The sequence below is a fragment of the Nerophis lumbriciformis genome, linkage group LG03 (assembly GCF_033978685.3).
Source record: "Nerophis lumbriciformis linkage group LG03, RoL_Nlum_v2.1, whole genome shotgun sequence".
In the NCBI taxonomy this organism is placed as follows: Eukaryota; Metazoa; Chordata; class Actinopteri; order Syngnathiformes; family Syngnathidae; genus Nerophis; species Nerophis lumbriciformis.
Genome location: NC_084550.2, coordinates 33994684 through 34011158, shown reverse-complemented (window position 1 = coordinate 34011158; position 16475 = coordinate 33994684). Strand labels below are relative to the sequence as shown.

General features: G+C 37.4%; 1 protein-coding gene across 6 annotated transcripts in view; it reads right to left on the bottom strand.

Moving 5' to 3' along the window:
- The window catches only part of rap1gapb (RAP1 GTPase activating protein b), a 519058-nt gene that overhangs the window by 127680 nt on the left and 374903 nt on the right, over nucleotides 1-16475 (bottom strand). For all 6 annotated transcript variants that reach the window (XM_061937643.1, XM_061937649.2, XM_061937647.1 and 3 more), the window contains 5 exons: nucleotides 9354-9432; nucleotides 9237-9290; nucleotides 9093-9176; nucleotides 8930-9030; nucleotides 5488-5617 (listed from right to left, as the gene is read on the bottom strand). In XM_061937643.1, the coding sequence (XP_061793627.1) occupies nucleotides 5488-5617; nucleotides 8930-9030; nucleotides 9093-9176; nucleotides 9237-9290; nucleotides 9354-9432 (448 nt within the window). The remainder of the gene's footprint in view (nucleotides 1-5487; nucleotides 5618-8929; nucleotides 9031-9092; nucleotides 9177-9236; nucleotides 9291-9353; nucleotides 9433-16475) is intronic.

Below are 16475 nucleotides of genomic sequence, written 5' to 3'. Positions count from 1 at the left end.
TGCTCTACATCAACAATATGATTTATCTGAGTGGCTGGACACAACTGATTAAATATATATATATATATATATATATATATATATATATATATATATATTTATATATATATATATATATATATATCCGAATAAATCTTGATTTTTACTTTTAACAATTCCTAATTGATTAAAACAATTTATTTAAAAAATATGTTTTTAATTGATTTTTGAATAAAACAAATCAAACATTTTTTGAAATAACAAAAAAAAATCTAACATCTATTTAAAAAAAAAAAAATAAATAAAAAAAAAAAAAAAAAAAAAAAAAAATATATATATATATATATATATATATATATATATATATATATATATATATATATATATATATATATATATATATATATATATATATATATATATACACACCGTATATTACCAAATAAACGCCCTTGTGCAAATAACCGCCCATGTCCTAATAGCCGCCCGGGGTCTGACCCCATTTTGTGAAATAAACGCCTCTTCCTAATAAACGCCTATGTCCAAATAGCCGCCCATGGGCTGTTATTTACATAATTTAGATTAAAATCATATTGACTTCATTAAACCCAATTTATAAGCTAAAAGGAAAAGCAAAGGTGCAATAATTCTGGTCATTACGGTAACAGCAGACGTTACGTGGGGATTCTGGGTAATCAACATATTGCAATGGGTGACCGCATATAGCGTAACACACACTCAACGGCAACAACAAACCCACGAGGAAAAGTTTCAACATGACAAGCAACAGCAGCAGTGAGTTGAATGAACAGGATAGCGGTACACCACAACTGATGGACGGGAATACTTTAAGGGGGAAGAACAGAAAGTTTGACTTAAAGTTCAAGCTAGCTGTTGTGAAGTATGCGGAGCAGAATTCTGGTTTGGCAGCGGCCAGGCAGTTTAACGTTGACCCAAAACGTGTACGAGAATGGAAACAAAAAAAGGGAGAACTACAATCTCAGTCGGCAATCGATGGAAAACGGGCTCGCTTATCTGGTGGAGGTAGGAAGAAAGTGAGCGACGAGCTTGATGCTAATTTGTGTCAGTGGATACATCACGTTCGTGGACTGAACCACTGTGTGTCCCGCAAAATGAACCGCATTAAGGCAAAGGACAGTGACAGTATTATTGTTCTGTTTTGATGGTGGGTTTTATACTTGAGTACTTGGTACCATAATTTTATTTTTCCCGGTAGGCTGCTTTATTTAAAAAGTTTATTTATTTTTAGTATTTGTATTCTATTTGACAATTGTTGCACTACTGTCATGTTGAGGCCTTGTTGATCTCTTGTCTTTTGATAGTCTTGTGTTTTTGTTTGTATGTTTACATTAGCTTTTACATTTAAAGTTTTTAGTACGAAAAAAAATACTGGACACTAACCATTGTAACCAAATAATGGCCTGGTGCAGGCTGGTGCAAAAATAAATAAAAGCCTTGTGCAAATAACCGCCCATGTCCTTATAGCCGCCCGGGGTCTGACCCCATTTTGTGAAATAAACGCCCGGGCTACTATTTGGTAATATACGGTATATATATATATATATATATATATATATATATATATATATATATATATATATATATATATGTACTTTTTTTTTTTTATCTATTTTTTTGGATCGATTAAGAAACGTTACAAGTAAGAATGAATATTCATTTTGACACCCCTATTAATAACAAACTATAATAGCTAAATGTTTAGCACGAATGTGGCACAAATGATCAGGACTGGTTTGGGGAGACTTTGGCTACTGTTGCGTCGGACCAGTTCTTCCTCCAAGGGAATCTAAATTACTGGTCAATCCCAAATTCTTTTGGATGACATATAAGCTGAGTAAGAAGGATCACCAGGCCGTTCACATTAGAAAAAACAAAGTGCTGTCTAATGTGAATGCAATGTGACCTGTATATGACGTCATGACGTCGCACGCACTGCAGTGTTTACTGGAGTAAACATGGCTTCCACTCCAGTCCGTCTCAGTACTGGTGCATTTGTGGCCATATCAGGGATTTTGCGCAATCAAAGTCAACATTTTCTGAACGGAATTATTGCGTGTAGAAGATTAAGAAGGAAGAAGACAAAGTATTTGGACTAGTTTTACGGGATATTTTGTTTCAATGTCGGAGACAGGAGTGCTGGAACTTTCACGTGAGTTCCTAAAACATTTTGTTCTCACCTGTTTTCTACTCTGTTGCCAGCTTTTTATGTTGTAACCGTCTATTTTGGCGAATAATCATGACGTTTATCACTTTTTGATGACGTTCTGGTGGGATGAATTCACATTCACGCATCATGTATATCTTCCATTTATTTCCACATACTCAGAGGCCTAGGTGGGATATGAAACATTCGTAGTTGCACTGTTCACACGGACTGAAAAGGTTGGATACAGGTCTCATACGGGCAACACAATGGGAACTGACCTGCAGTGTGAACGATACTTATCAATCATAAAACCTTAATAACAGAAAAACTATTCAAGATAAAAACATTTTTGCAGAACAAACGAACGGGACGTGTTTGGAGAGATTTTGACAAGGTGGGGGTTATGATTAATAACACGTTAATGACACATTAATAACACAAAACTGTAACAGACAAAGATATTTTGCAGCAAAAACAAATGGAATAAGTTTAGTCACAAATGGAGATTTTCGCAGCACAAATGTATATGCAATATGTATGTAATAATAATATTAATAATAATTGTTGTTTTTTAATAATAATAATAATAATAATGATATTTATAGTATAATTAAAAATAATAATGATAATAATGATAACTATGTAAATCGCTTTGAGTCACTAGAGAACAGCGCTATATAAAATAATCTTCACTTCACTTAATAATAACAATTATTATTATTATTATGACAATAATGTTAATAATAATAATAATAATGATACTGATAGTATTAACAATAATAACGATAATAATAATGATAAGTATGTAAGGCCCTTGGAGTCACTAGAGAAAAGTGCTATACAAATAAACTTTACTTTGCATAATAATAATAATAATAGTAATAATAATAATTTTAATAATAATAATAATGATAATAATGTTAATTATAGTAATAATAATGGTAATAATAATGATAAGTATGTCAAGCGCTTTGAGTCACTACTGAGAAGCGCTTTATAAATAAACTTCACTTCATATAATAATAATAACAAAATTAATAATAATTTATATTGTTAATAATAATAATGATAATAATGATATTGATAGTATAATTAACAATAATAATAATAATAATAACTATGTAAAGCGCTTTAAGTCACTAGAGAAAAGCGCTATATAAAATAATCTTCACTTCACATAATAATAATAACAATATTAATAATAATAATAATTATGACAATAATGTTAATAATAAAAGTAATAATACTACTGATAGCATAATTAATAATAATAACGATAATAATAATAACTATGTAAATCGCTTTGAGTCACTAGAGAAAAGCACGATATAAAATAATCTTCACTTCACATAATAATAACAATAATTATTATTATTATTGGGATAACAATAATGATAAAAATTATAGTAATAATAATTATTATTATGACAGTAATGTTAATAATAATAATAATAATGATACTGATAATATTATTAGTAATAATAACAATAATGATAAGTATGTAAAGCCATTGGAGTCACTAGAGAAAAGCGCTATATAAATAAACTTTACTTCGCATAATAATAATAATAGTAATAATAAAAATAATAATAATAATAATAATGATAATAATGTTAATAATAATAATAATAATGGTAATAATAATGATAAGTATGTAAAGCGCTTTGAGTCACTACAGAAAAGCGCTTTATAAATAAACTTGACTTCATATAATACTAATAATAATATTAATAATAATTGATATTGTTAATAACAATAATAATGATATTGATAGTATAATTAACAATAATAATGATAATAATAATGATAACTATGTAAATCGCTCTGAGTCACTAGAGAAAAGCGCTATATAAAATAATCTTCACTTCAAATAATAATAATAATAAAAATTATTATTATTATTATGACAATAATGTTAATAGTAATAATAATAATAATGATACTGATAATATTATTAATAATAATAACGATAATAATAATGATAAGTATGTAAAGCCCTTGGAGTCACTAGAAAAAAGCGCTATATAAATAAACTTTACTTCGCATAATAATAATAGTAATAATAATAATATTAATAATAATAATAATGATAATAATGTTAATACAAATAATAATAATAATAATAGTAATAATAATGACAAGTATGTAAAGCGCTTTGAGTCACTACAGAAAAGCGCTTCATAAATAAACTTCACTTCATATAATAATAATAATAATATTAATAATAATTGAAATTGTTAATGATAATAATAATGATATTGATAGTATAATTAACAATAATAATGATAATAATAACTATGTAAAGCGCTTTGAGTCACTAGAGAAAAGCGTTATATAATATAATCTTCAATTCACATAATAATAATAATAATAATAATTATGACAATAATGTTAATAATATTATTAATAATAATAACGATAATAATAATGATAAGTATGTAAAGCCCTTGGAGTCGCTAGAGAAAAGCACTATATAAATAAACTTTACTTCGCATAATAATAATAATATTAATAATAATAATATTAATAAAAATAATAATGATAATAATGTTAATAATAATAATAATAATGGTAATCATAATGATAAGTATGTAAAGCGCTTTGAGTCACTACAGAAAAGCGCTTTATAAATAAACTTCACTTCATACAATAATAATAATATTAATAATAATTGATATTGTTAATAATAATAATAATAATAATAATGATATTGATAGTATAATTAACAATAATAATGATAATAATGATTTTTGATTGATTGATTGAGACTTTTATTAGTAGGTTGCACAGTGAAGTACATATTCCGTACAATTGACCACTAAATGGTAACACCCCAATAAGTTTTTCAACTTGTTTAAGTCGGGGTCCACTTAAAGTGATTCATGTTACAGATATATACTATCATATATAGCTAACTATGTAAAGCGCTTTGAGTCCCTAGAGAAAAGCGCTATATAAAATAATCTTCACTTCACATAATAATAATAATAATAATAATAATTACGACGATTATGTTAATAATAATAATAATAATGCTACTGATAGTATTATTAATAATAATAACGATAATAATAATGACAAGTATGTAAAGCCCTTGGAGTCACTAGAGAAAAGCGCTATATAAATAAAATTTACTTCCCATAATAATAATAGTAATAATAATAATAGTAATAATGATAATAATGTTAATAATAATGATAATAATTTTAACTATGTAAAGCGCTTTGAATCACCAGAGAAAAGCGCTATATAAACTTCACTTCACATAAAAATAATAATAATAATGATAGAAATAATAGTAATAAGGATAATAATAATACCTGCTGGGAGTCTCCCTCGGTGTAAGGCAGCTTGGTGGACACGTGGAACATAATCTCCTTGTTGTGGAAGGTGGTGTAAACCGACTCACTCCCCGTCTGCCCGTGGGCGACATCCAGGCCTCCTCGGAACCTGCAGGACCGGCCAGAGAAACGTGAGGCGGAAGAAAAAAGCAAGCGACAGACGAGACAAGAAGTTTTCAATCAAACCGTGAGCTGCTCCACAAATCACTTTTACAAGGAATTAATTGAAAGGATCAATAGGAGTGATTGATGGGCAGCAGCAAGAGCTTCACTGCTAAATTGTGGCATGATACCATGGCAACCATTCAAAGAAATCTTTACTAAATAAAACTTGTACTTCAATCTGACAAAACCAAAATGATGTGTTTTTTAAAACCAATTAAATTAACGAGTTTCTGTCTATAAATATCTTATTGTAAAATGTATACAACGATTATACTTTTCTTACCTATTGGTGCATGTTTTTGTGTACAAAACCCAAAAGCAGTGGAGTTTTCACGTTGTGTAAATGGTAAATAAAAAGAGAATACAACAAATCCTTTTCAGCTTATATTCAATTGAATAGACTGCAAAGACAAGATATTTAATGTTCCCACTCAGAAACTTCATTTTTTTTTAGCAAATAATCATGAACTTAGAATTGAATGGCAGCAACACATTGCAAAAAAGGCATTTTTACCACTGTGTTACATGGCCTTTCCTTTTAACAACACTCAGTAAACCTTTGGTTAAATGCAACAACACATTTTTGTAACGATAACTTGAATTACAAGAGAAAGCAGATAAATGGAGGGGAAGAAAGAGGAGCGGACTGTATTAACCTTGTAGATTGTTATAGTAAAAATAGGTTAAGCTTTGTCAGTGTGACGTGTTTACCTAGTTTCCCCTAGTTGAAGTACCCATGATTGTCACACACACACTAGGTGTGGCGAAATTATTCCCTGCATTTGACCCGTCACCCTTGATCACACCCTGGGAGGTGAGGGGAGCAGTGAGCAGCAGCGATGGCCGCGCCCGGGAATAATTTTTGGTGATTTCACCCCCAATTCCAACCCTTGATGCTGAGTGTCAAGCAGGGAGGTAATGGCTCCCATTTTTATAGTCTTTGGTATGACTCGGCCGGGGCAACAACGTTAATATATGTTTGATGAAAGGTGATTATATGCATGAGTGTATGTATGTATATGTACTTGTATATGTACATGTATGTTTGTACAGTGAATGTATATGTACATGTATGTGTATATGTATGTTTGTACAGTGAATGTATATGTACAGTATGTGTATATGTATGTTTGTACAGTGAATGTATATGTACATGTATGTGTATATGTATGTATGTATGTACAGTGAATGTATATGTACATGTATGTGTATATGTATGTATGTACAGTGAATGTATATGTACATGTATGTGTATATGTATGTTTGTACAGTGAATGTATATGTACATGTATGTGTATATGTATGTTTGTACAGTGAATGTATATGTACAGTATGTGTATATGTATGTGTGTATATATGTATGAATAATGTCACGGGTGGTTACACCAAGCTGTGCCTTTATGTTGGGTTTTGTCAGTCTTCTGCGGTGTTTTGTGTTAGTTCCTGTCCTGTGCTTTTATTTTGGCGGCTCTTCTGGTTTTGTGGTGTTTTCCCGTGGCCGCGTCACTTCTGTCCCAAAGCATTTCCCCACACCTGTTTTCTGTTTGCAATTAAGACTATTTAAGTTGATGCTTTTTCTACCTTGGTTGGCGATACATTGTTGATGCTGCCGTTATCTGTTCACTGGTGACGACAACACAATCTTTTTTCATGCTGCGCTCTAGTACGCTCTTACTTTGTGGACGCCATCCGCTCCACATTTCATAGTAAGTGTTTTTTTGCTGCGTTGCAGCATTTTGTTTTGTGTCTGACACAGTCTGGCCGTTAAGAGCACATCACTTCTGCTCTCGCGTTTTGTTTTTGCTTCTTTAATTAATAAATACCCCTTTTTACTTCACGCTGCAGCCTTAAAATCACAACAACCTCCTGCGTCTTCCACGACGAACCGTTTGACAGAATAGTTGTGTAAAAAACCCAAAAGCAGTGAAGTTGTCACGTTGTGTAAATGGTAAATAAAAAGAGAATACAACAAATCCTTTTCAACTTATATTCAATTGAATAGACTGCAAAGACAAGATATTTCATGTTCACACTGGAAAACTTTGTTATTTTTTGCAAATATTAGCTCATTTGGAATTTGATGCCTGCAACATGTTTCAAAAAAGCTGGCACAAGTGGCAAAAAAGACTGAGAAAGTTGAGGAATGCTCATCCAACATTTATTTGGAACATGCCACAGGTGAACAGGCTAATTGGGAACAGGTGGGTGCCATGATTGGGTATAAAAGTAGATTCCATGAAATGCTCAGTCATTCACAAACGAGGACGACGCGAGGGTCACCACTTTGTCAACAAATGCCTGAGCAAATTGTTTAAGAACAACATTTCTCAACCAACTATTGCAAGGAATTTAGAGATTTCACCGTCTATGCTCCGTAATATCATCAAAAGGTTCAGAGAATCTGGAGAATTTACTGCATGTAAGCGGCAATACCTGTGACTTTCGATCCCTCAGGCGGTACTGCATCAGAAATCGACATCAGTGTGTAAAGGATATCACCACATGGGCTCAAAAACACTTCAGAAACCCACTGTCAGTAACTACAGTTGGACGCTACATCTGTAAGTGCAAGTTAAAAATATTCTATGCAAAGCCAAAGCCATTTATCAACAACACCCAGAACCGCAGCCGGCTTCGCTGGGCCCGAGCTCATCTAAGATGGACTGATGCAAAGTGGAAAAGTGTTCAAATTGTTTTTGGAAACTGTGGACGTTGTGTCCTCCGGGATGAAGAGGAAAAGAACCATCCGGATTGTTCTAGGTGCAAAGTTGAAAAGGCAGCATGTGTGATGGTATGGGGGTGTATTAGTGTCCAAGACATGGGTAACTTACACATCTGTGAAGGCACCATTAATGCTGAAAGGTACATACAGGTTTTGGAACAACATATGCTGCCATCTAAGCACTGTCTTTTTCATGGACGCCCCTGCTTATTTCAGCAAGACAATGCCAAGACACGTGTTACAACAGCCTGGCTTCATAGCCTGGTTTCTCAGTGTGAACATGAAATATCTTGTCTTTGCAGTCTATTCAATTGAATATAAGTTGAAAAGGATTTGCAAATCATTGTATTCTCTTTTTATTTACCATTTACACAACGTGACAACTTCACTGGTTTTAGGGTTTGTACAATAAATGCGTCTCCCGGGAACCAAAATATTGATATGAAGTCAATCAGTAAATATTGTTTAAAATGTTTGCATGATCCAGAGTCTTAATTTACGTCTTAAAAATCTCAGTAAAAAAATCATCCAAACCCTTTAAAGTCGTGCAGTTCAATCCTCTGGCCCAGAAAGTCCAAGAACTCTACAAAAGCCGGACTTTCCTCCACGTTCCCAAAGAGTTCCTCCTCCGTGGTCTGCAAGGGAGCTCAATCAGGGGGGACCTTTTCAAAATAAAACCCGTTGGCGTCTTCCTCACCTGTCCGAACCTTTGATACACCACGCCGAACTTGAAGTTGTTGCTGATGACGTGCTCGTCGAAGGTGGCGATGAGACGTGACGCCTGAGGACCAGAACGGGTGAGCGGGACCAGATGTTGACCAAGGATGGACTGGTGGCTTACCTTGGGGTAGAGGACCGGATAAAAGCGATCCACGTTGACCTCCTCGCAAATCAGCTGTGAACGATGAAGATGACGTTTGGAGACACTTTTGTGACCCTTGGATGACTTCGGTCTTACCTTGGCCATCTGGACCACGTTGGGGAACTCGGTGAGGCAGGAGATGGGGATGATGTCCTGGTAGGTTTTTAGCTTGGTGCTGAAAGTCAAAATAGTTTTGCTATTTCAATAACTCCAGTGGAGATTTGAAGTCCACGACAATTTCTGTTCAGGTATGTGGAGGGAGGTGTGGCCAGCGCGCCTGCAGGAGCAAAGGTCACCGCCTCTGTCTGTGGTGCTGAGGACGAGCACCATCGGATGGTCAGCAAGACGGTGAGACACAGCTGACAGGTGATTAGATTTCCCAGGTGGTACGTGTTAATCTAATCATCTGTTGTCTTTAACAGTAGGCGGCCGACGAGAACGGGGGGGGAGAGAGGATACGGACGTGACTGAAAAGTCACGTTCTGCTGGAGAAAGACTTTGACAAAAATCTATGCACATTAAAACTTTGTTAAAACTGCACAATTGGCCCCTGTGCCGTGTCGACAGTGGAACTGCTAGGAAGCAACTTCTACAAGGTCTATAAGCCTCATGCAAGTCTCTTTCAGGGGTGTCAGACCTTTTTTAAAGGAGGGCCACGTCACAGTTATGGCTGACCTTAAGGGGCCGCGTAACTGAATAATATTTGACTATTAATGTATAAGGCATTCACGGCCACATACGGCCCTTTGTGCGTCCCAATCATAAATTACAAAATAAATCTTAAAAAGTATCTATGTCAAGTGTGCAATACGATAAAGAATATAATTTGAATCGCCACTACACAACGAAGCACGAGGAAAAATACCGCAATCTGTCTGATGAAGCGCGAGCAAGGGAGGCTGATGCGTTGATGGTAAAACTGCAAACCCAACAAGGCTGTCAGGACAAGTTTCGTCATTTCTCACAAAATCCCCAGAAAAAGTAAGGCGTTTTCTGACGGAGAGTTTATTAAGGAGTGCTTATTGGACTCTGTTGCGCTGATATGCCCGGAGAAGAGGGCCCCATTTGAGAACGTGTCACTCTCCCGACACACTGTAGCGAGGCGGGTTGAGACCATCGCTGGAAACTTGGAGCTTCAGCTGAAGAACAGAACGGCCGACTTTGACTGTTTTTCACTGGCTTTGGATGAGAGCTGCGATGTACGTGACACCGCCCAGCTGCTCATCTTCTTACGTGGGATAACTGCAGACTTTCAAATCACGGAGTAGCTGGCAGCCATGCAGTCAATTAAAGAGACAACCACAGGTAATGACTTGTTCACATAGGTAAATGCGTGTTTGGACATGTTAGGACTGAAATGGGACAAGCTTGCAGGTGTGACAACATATGGTTGTCCAAATCTGACGGGGGAAAATGTTGGACTTTTTAAAGAGGATGCAGGATAAACTGACAGAAATGGACATTTTTGCATTGTATTATACATCAGGAAGTGTTGTGTAAGAAAGTGTTAAAAATAAAACCATCAAAAGCCATCTGCTTTTGTATAAAGTTAAGTTAGGTTAAATGAAATTGGTATTATTATTATTATTTATCTTACGGTATATCAAAAATAATTTGAGCAAAATGTAATTGAAATATTGTCGGTGTGGCCCTCCAGCAGTGCTCGGGTTGCTCATGCGGCCCCCGGTAAAAAATAATTGCCCACCCCTGGTACAAGGAGGGGTCTTATTATCCAGTAGGAAGGAGTTTCATGGAACCCCATTTGTCACGGTTTACCTGACACATGGAACGGAGACAAACGGGGCTGGAAGTCGCTCTTCTGTTGTTGTTCCGTTCAACTTTATTAAATTCAGCGTGCACGTCACGCCAGGCCGCATGAGGACCACATTGGAGTCTGTGCGCGTTTAAACTGGAGTCTGAATAAGATCACATTTGACTTTAATCTAAACAGTCAGCTGGATAAAATCTGATTTTGAAAACATTGGATGTGATCCACTTTGGCCTGCAGTGTAAATGCAGTCAATAATATGAAAAAACATATAATTATATAAATCCATATATATATATTTTACATGTATATTTTTGTTTTAATCACTGTTTATATATATAAACATACATATATAGATACTTATATTCATGTATATATACACATATATTAAGATACATATAAATATACATACATAAATATATGTATGTGTGGGGGAAAAAAATCACAAGACTATTTCATCTCTACAGGCCTGTTTCATGAGGGGTTCCCTCAATCATCAGGAGATTTTAATAGAAGCATTCACATACCATGGTTTATATAGGGCACAGAGTGAGTAGGTACAGGCTGGCCTAGGGGCGTGGTGATTGGCTCATTTGTTACCTAGGAGGTGTTTCCGTCTGTGACGGCATGCTGATACAATTTTGCTGCGCTTGTTGAGGGATGACAGGTGTGGACGGTATATAATAAACAGTTTCTCTTTTAAGCATAGGTTGCATCTTTTATTACCACTATTGTAAGGTGTGCTGGATGCAAGAATTTGCCATGTTATTGAATATTCAACATTATTGTCTTTGAGGTCCCAAATGTGTTTGCTGAGTTCTGTAGTATTCCGCAGGTTTTGGTTCCTGAAAGAAGCCTTGTGATTGTTCCATCTGGTTTTGAACTCTCCCTCGGTTAATCCTACATATGTGTCGGATGTGTTAATATATATGTTGATATATATATATATATATATATATATATATATATATGTATATATATAACCATGGTATGTGAATGCTCCCATTAAAATCTCCTGACGATTGAGGGAACCCCTCATGAAACAGGCCTGTAGAACAATCACAAGGCTTCTTTCAGGAACCAAAACCTGCGGAATACTACAGAACTCAGCAAACACATTTGGGACCTCAAAGACAATAATGTTGAATATTCAATAACATGGCAAATTCTTGCATCCAGCACACCTTACAATAGTGGTAATAAAAGATGCAACCTATGCTTAAAAGAGAAACTGTTTATTATATACCGTCCACACCTGTCATCCCTCAACAAGCGCAGCAAAATTGTATCAGCATGCCGTCACAGACGGAAACACCTCCTAGGTAACACATGAGCCAATCACCACGCCCCTAGGCCAGCCTGTACCTACTCACTCTGTGCCCTATATAAACCATGGTATGTGAATGCTTCTATTAAAATCTCCTGATGATTGAGGGAACCCCTCATGAAACAGGCCTGTAGAGATGAAATAGTCTTGTGATTTTTTTTTCCCCACACATACATATATTGCGCTCTACTACGGTATCGAGCACTATTTTTTGGATAACCTTATTAAGACACATACATAAATATATATATATATAAATACACTCAAATAATATATACATAAATATATATATACACATTAATATACATAAATATTTTTATATACACACACTGTATATACATAAATATATAAATACATGGATATATATACACATATATACATGCATTCATATACATATATATAAATACATACGAACCCCGTTTCCATATGAGTTGGGAAATTGTGTTAGATGTAAATATAAACGGAATACAATGATTTGCAAATCATTTTCAACCCATATTCAGTTGAATATGCTACAAAGACAACATATTTGATGTTCAAATTGATAAACTTATTTTTTTTGCAAATAATCATTAACTTTAGAATTTGATGCCAGCAACACGTGACAAAGAAGTTGGGAAAGGTGGCAATAAATACTGATAAAGTTGAGGAATGCTCATCAAACACTTATTTGGAACATCCCACAGGTGAGCAGGCAAATTGGGAACAGGTGGGTGCCATGATTGGGTATAAAAACAGCTTCCCAAAAAATGCTCAGTCTTTCACAAGAAAGGATGGGGCGAGGTACACCCCTTTGTCCACAACTGCGTGAGCAAATAGTCAAACAGTTTAAGAACAACGTTTCTCAAAGTGCAATTGCAAGAAATTTAGGGATTTCAACATCTACGGTCCATAATATCATCAAAAGGTTCAGAGAATCTGGAGAAATCACTCCACGTAAGCGGCATGGCCGGAAACTAACACTGAATGACCGTGACCTTCGATCCCTCAGACGTATCAAAAACCCACATCAATCTCTTAAGGATATCACTACACTTCAGAAAACCACTGTCACTAAATGCAGTTGGTCGCTACATCTGTAAGTGCAAGTTAAAGCTCTACTATGCAAAGCGAAAGCCATTTATCAACAACACCCAGAAATGCCGTCGGCTTCTCTGGGCCCGAGATCATCGAAGATGGACTCATGCAAAGTGGAAAAGTGTTCTGTGGTCTGACGAGTCCACATTTCAAATTGTTTTTGGAAATATTCGACATCGTGTCATCCGGACCAAAGGGGAAGCGAACCATCCAGACTGTTATCGACGCAAAGTTCAAAAGGCAGCATCTGTGATGGTATGGGGGTGCATTAGTGCCCAAGAAATGGGTAACTTACACATCTGTGAAGGCACCATTAATGCTGAAAGGTACATACAGGTTTTGGAACAACATATGCTGCCATCTAAGCGCTGTCTTTTTCATGGACGCCCCTGTTTATTTCAGCAAGACAATGCCAAGCCACATTCAGCACGTGTTACAACAGCGTGGCTTCGTAAAAAAAGAGTGCGGGTACTTTCCTGGCCTGCCTGCAATCCAGACCTGTCTCCCTTTGAAAATGTGTGGCGCATTATGAAGCGTAAAATACGACAGCGGAGACCCCGGACTGTTGAACGACTGAAGCTCGACACAAAACAAGAATGGGAAAGAAGTCCACTTTCAAAGCTTCAACAATTAGTTTCCTCAGTTCCCAATCGTTTATTGAATGTTGTTAAAAGAAAAGGTGATGTAACACAGTGGTGAACATGCCCTTTCCCAACTACTTTGGCACGTGTTGCAGCCATAAAATTCTAAGTTAATTATTATTTGCAAAAAAAAATTAAAGTTTATGAGTTTGAACATCAAATATGTTGTCTTTGTAGTGCATTCAACTGAATATGGGTTGAAAAGGATTTGCAAATCATTGTATTCCGTTTATATTTACATCTAACACAATTTCCCAACTCATATGGAAACGGCGTTTGTATAAAGGGAAAAATATCCAGATCCATTGCTATTCTGTATAAAGTAAGACACATGCTGAATAAGAAATGTCTGCATATGTTATATTATTCTTTTATTTTTCCATATTTAACATATTGTATTGACGTTTGGGGAAATGTTTATAAAACAAACCCAATAATTAAACTTCAAAAAAGGGTCATTAGAATAATACACAAAGTGTGCCACTATGAACATACCCATCCATTATTTATAAGTTGTAATGTGTTAACATTTTCAGATATTATGTTTTTAAAAACAATGGAAATTATTATTCTTTTGGTGTTCTTTTGGCTCATAGGACTCCGGAGGCAGCGGACAGGTACCGACAGGCCAAGCGGTGTGCGGCTTCAGCGGTTGCGGAGGCAAAAACTCGGACATGGGAGGAGTTCAGGGAAGCCATGGAAAACGACTTCCGGACGGCTTCCAAGGGATTCTGGACCATCATCCGCCGCCTCAGGAAGGGGAAGCAGTGCACTATCAACACCGTGTATGGTGAGGATGGTGTTCTGCTAACATCAACTACGGATGTTGTGGATCGGTGGAGAGAATACTTCGAAGACTTCCTCAATCCCACCAACACGTCTTCCTATGAGGAAGCAGTGCCTGGGGAATCTGTGGTGGGCTCTTCTATTTCTGGGGCTGAGGTTGCTGAGGTAGTTAAAAAGCTCCTCTGTGGCAAGGCCCCGAGGGTAGATGAGATCCGCCCGGAGTTCCTTAAGGTTCTGGATGCTGTGGGGCTGTCTTGGTTGACAAGACTCTGCAGCATCGCGTGGACATCGGGGGCGGTACCTTTTGGATTGGCAGACCGGGGTGGTGGTTCCTCTCTATAAGAAGGGGAACCGGAGGGTGTGTTCTAACTATCGTGGGATCACACTCCTCAGCCTTCCCGGTAAGGTCTATTCAGGTGTACTGGAGAGGAGGCTACGCCGGATAGTCAAACCTCGGATTCAGGAGGAACAGTGTGGTTTTCGTCCTGGTCGTGGAACTGTGGACCAGCTCTATACTCTCGGCAGGGTCCTTGAGGGTGCATGGGAGTTTGCCCAACCAGTCTACATGTGTTTTGTGGACTTGGAGAAGGCATTCGACCGTGCTCCCTGTATGATCAGTGTCAGAGCTTGGTCCGCATTGCCGGCAGTAAGTCGGACACGTTTCCAGTGAGGGTTGGACTCCGCCAAGGCTGCCCTTTGTCACCGATTCTGTTCATAACTTTTATGGACAGAATTTCTAGGCGCAGTCAAGGCGTTGAGGGGATCCGGTTTGGTGGCTGCAGGATTAGGTCTCTGCTTTTTGCAGATGATGTGGTCCTGATGGCTTCATCTGGCCAGGATCTTCAGCTCTCGCTGGATCGGTTCGCAGCCGAGTGTGAAGCGACTGGGATGAGAATCAGCACCTCCAAGTCCGAGTCCATGGTTCTCGCCCGGAAAAGGGTGGAGTGCCATCTCCGGGTTGGGGAGGAGACCCTGCCCCAAGTGGAGGAGTTCAAGTACCTCGGAGTCTTGTTCACGAGTGAGGGAAGAGTGGATGGTGAGATCGACAGGCGGATCGGTGCGGCGTCTTCAGTAATGCGGACGCTGTATCGATCCGTTGTGGTGAAGAAGGAGCTGAGCCGGAAGGCAAAGCTCTCAATTTACCGGTCCATCTACGTTCCCATCCTCACCTATGGTCATGAGCTTTGGGTTATGACCGAAAGGACAAGATCAAGGGTACAAGTGGCCGAAATGAGTTTCCTCCGCCGGGTGGCAGGGCTCTCCCTTAGAGATAGGGTGAGAAGCTCTGCCATCCGGGGGGAGCTCAAACTAAAGCCGCTGCTCCTCCACATCGAGAGGAGCCAGATGAGGTGGTTCGGGCATCTGGTCAGGATGCCACCCGATCGCCTCCCTCGGGAGGTGTTTAGGGCACGTCCGACCGGTAGGAGGCCACGGGGAAGACCCAGGACACGTTGGGAAGACTATGTCTCCCGGCTGGCCTGGGAACGCCCCGGGATCCCCCGGGAAGAGCTGGACGAAGTGGCTGGGGAGAGGGAAGTCTGGGCTTCCCTGCTTAGGCTGCTGCCCCCGCGACCCGACCTCGGATAAGCGGAAGAAGATGGATGGATGGAAATGATGTT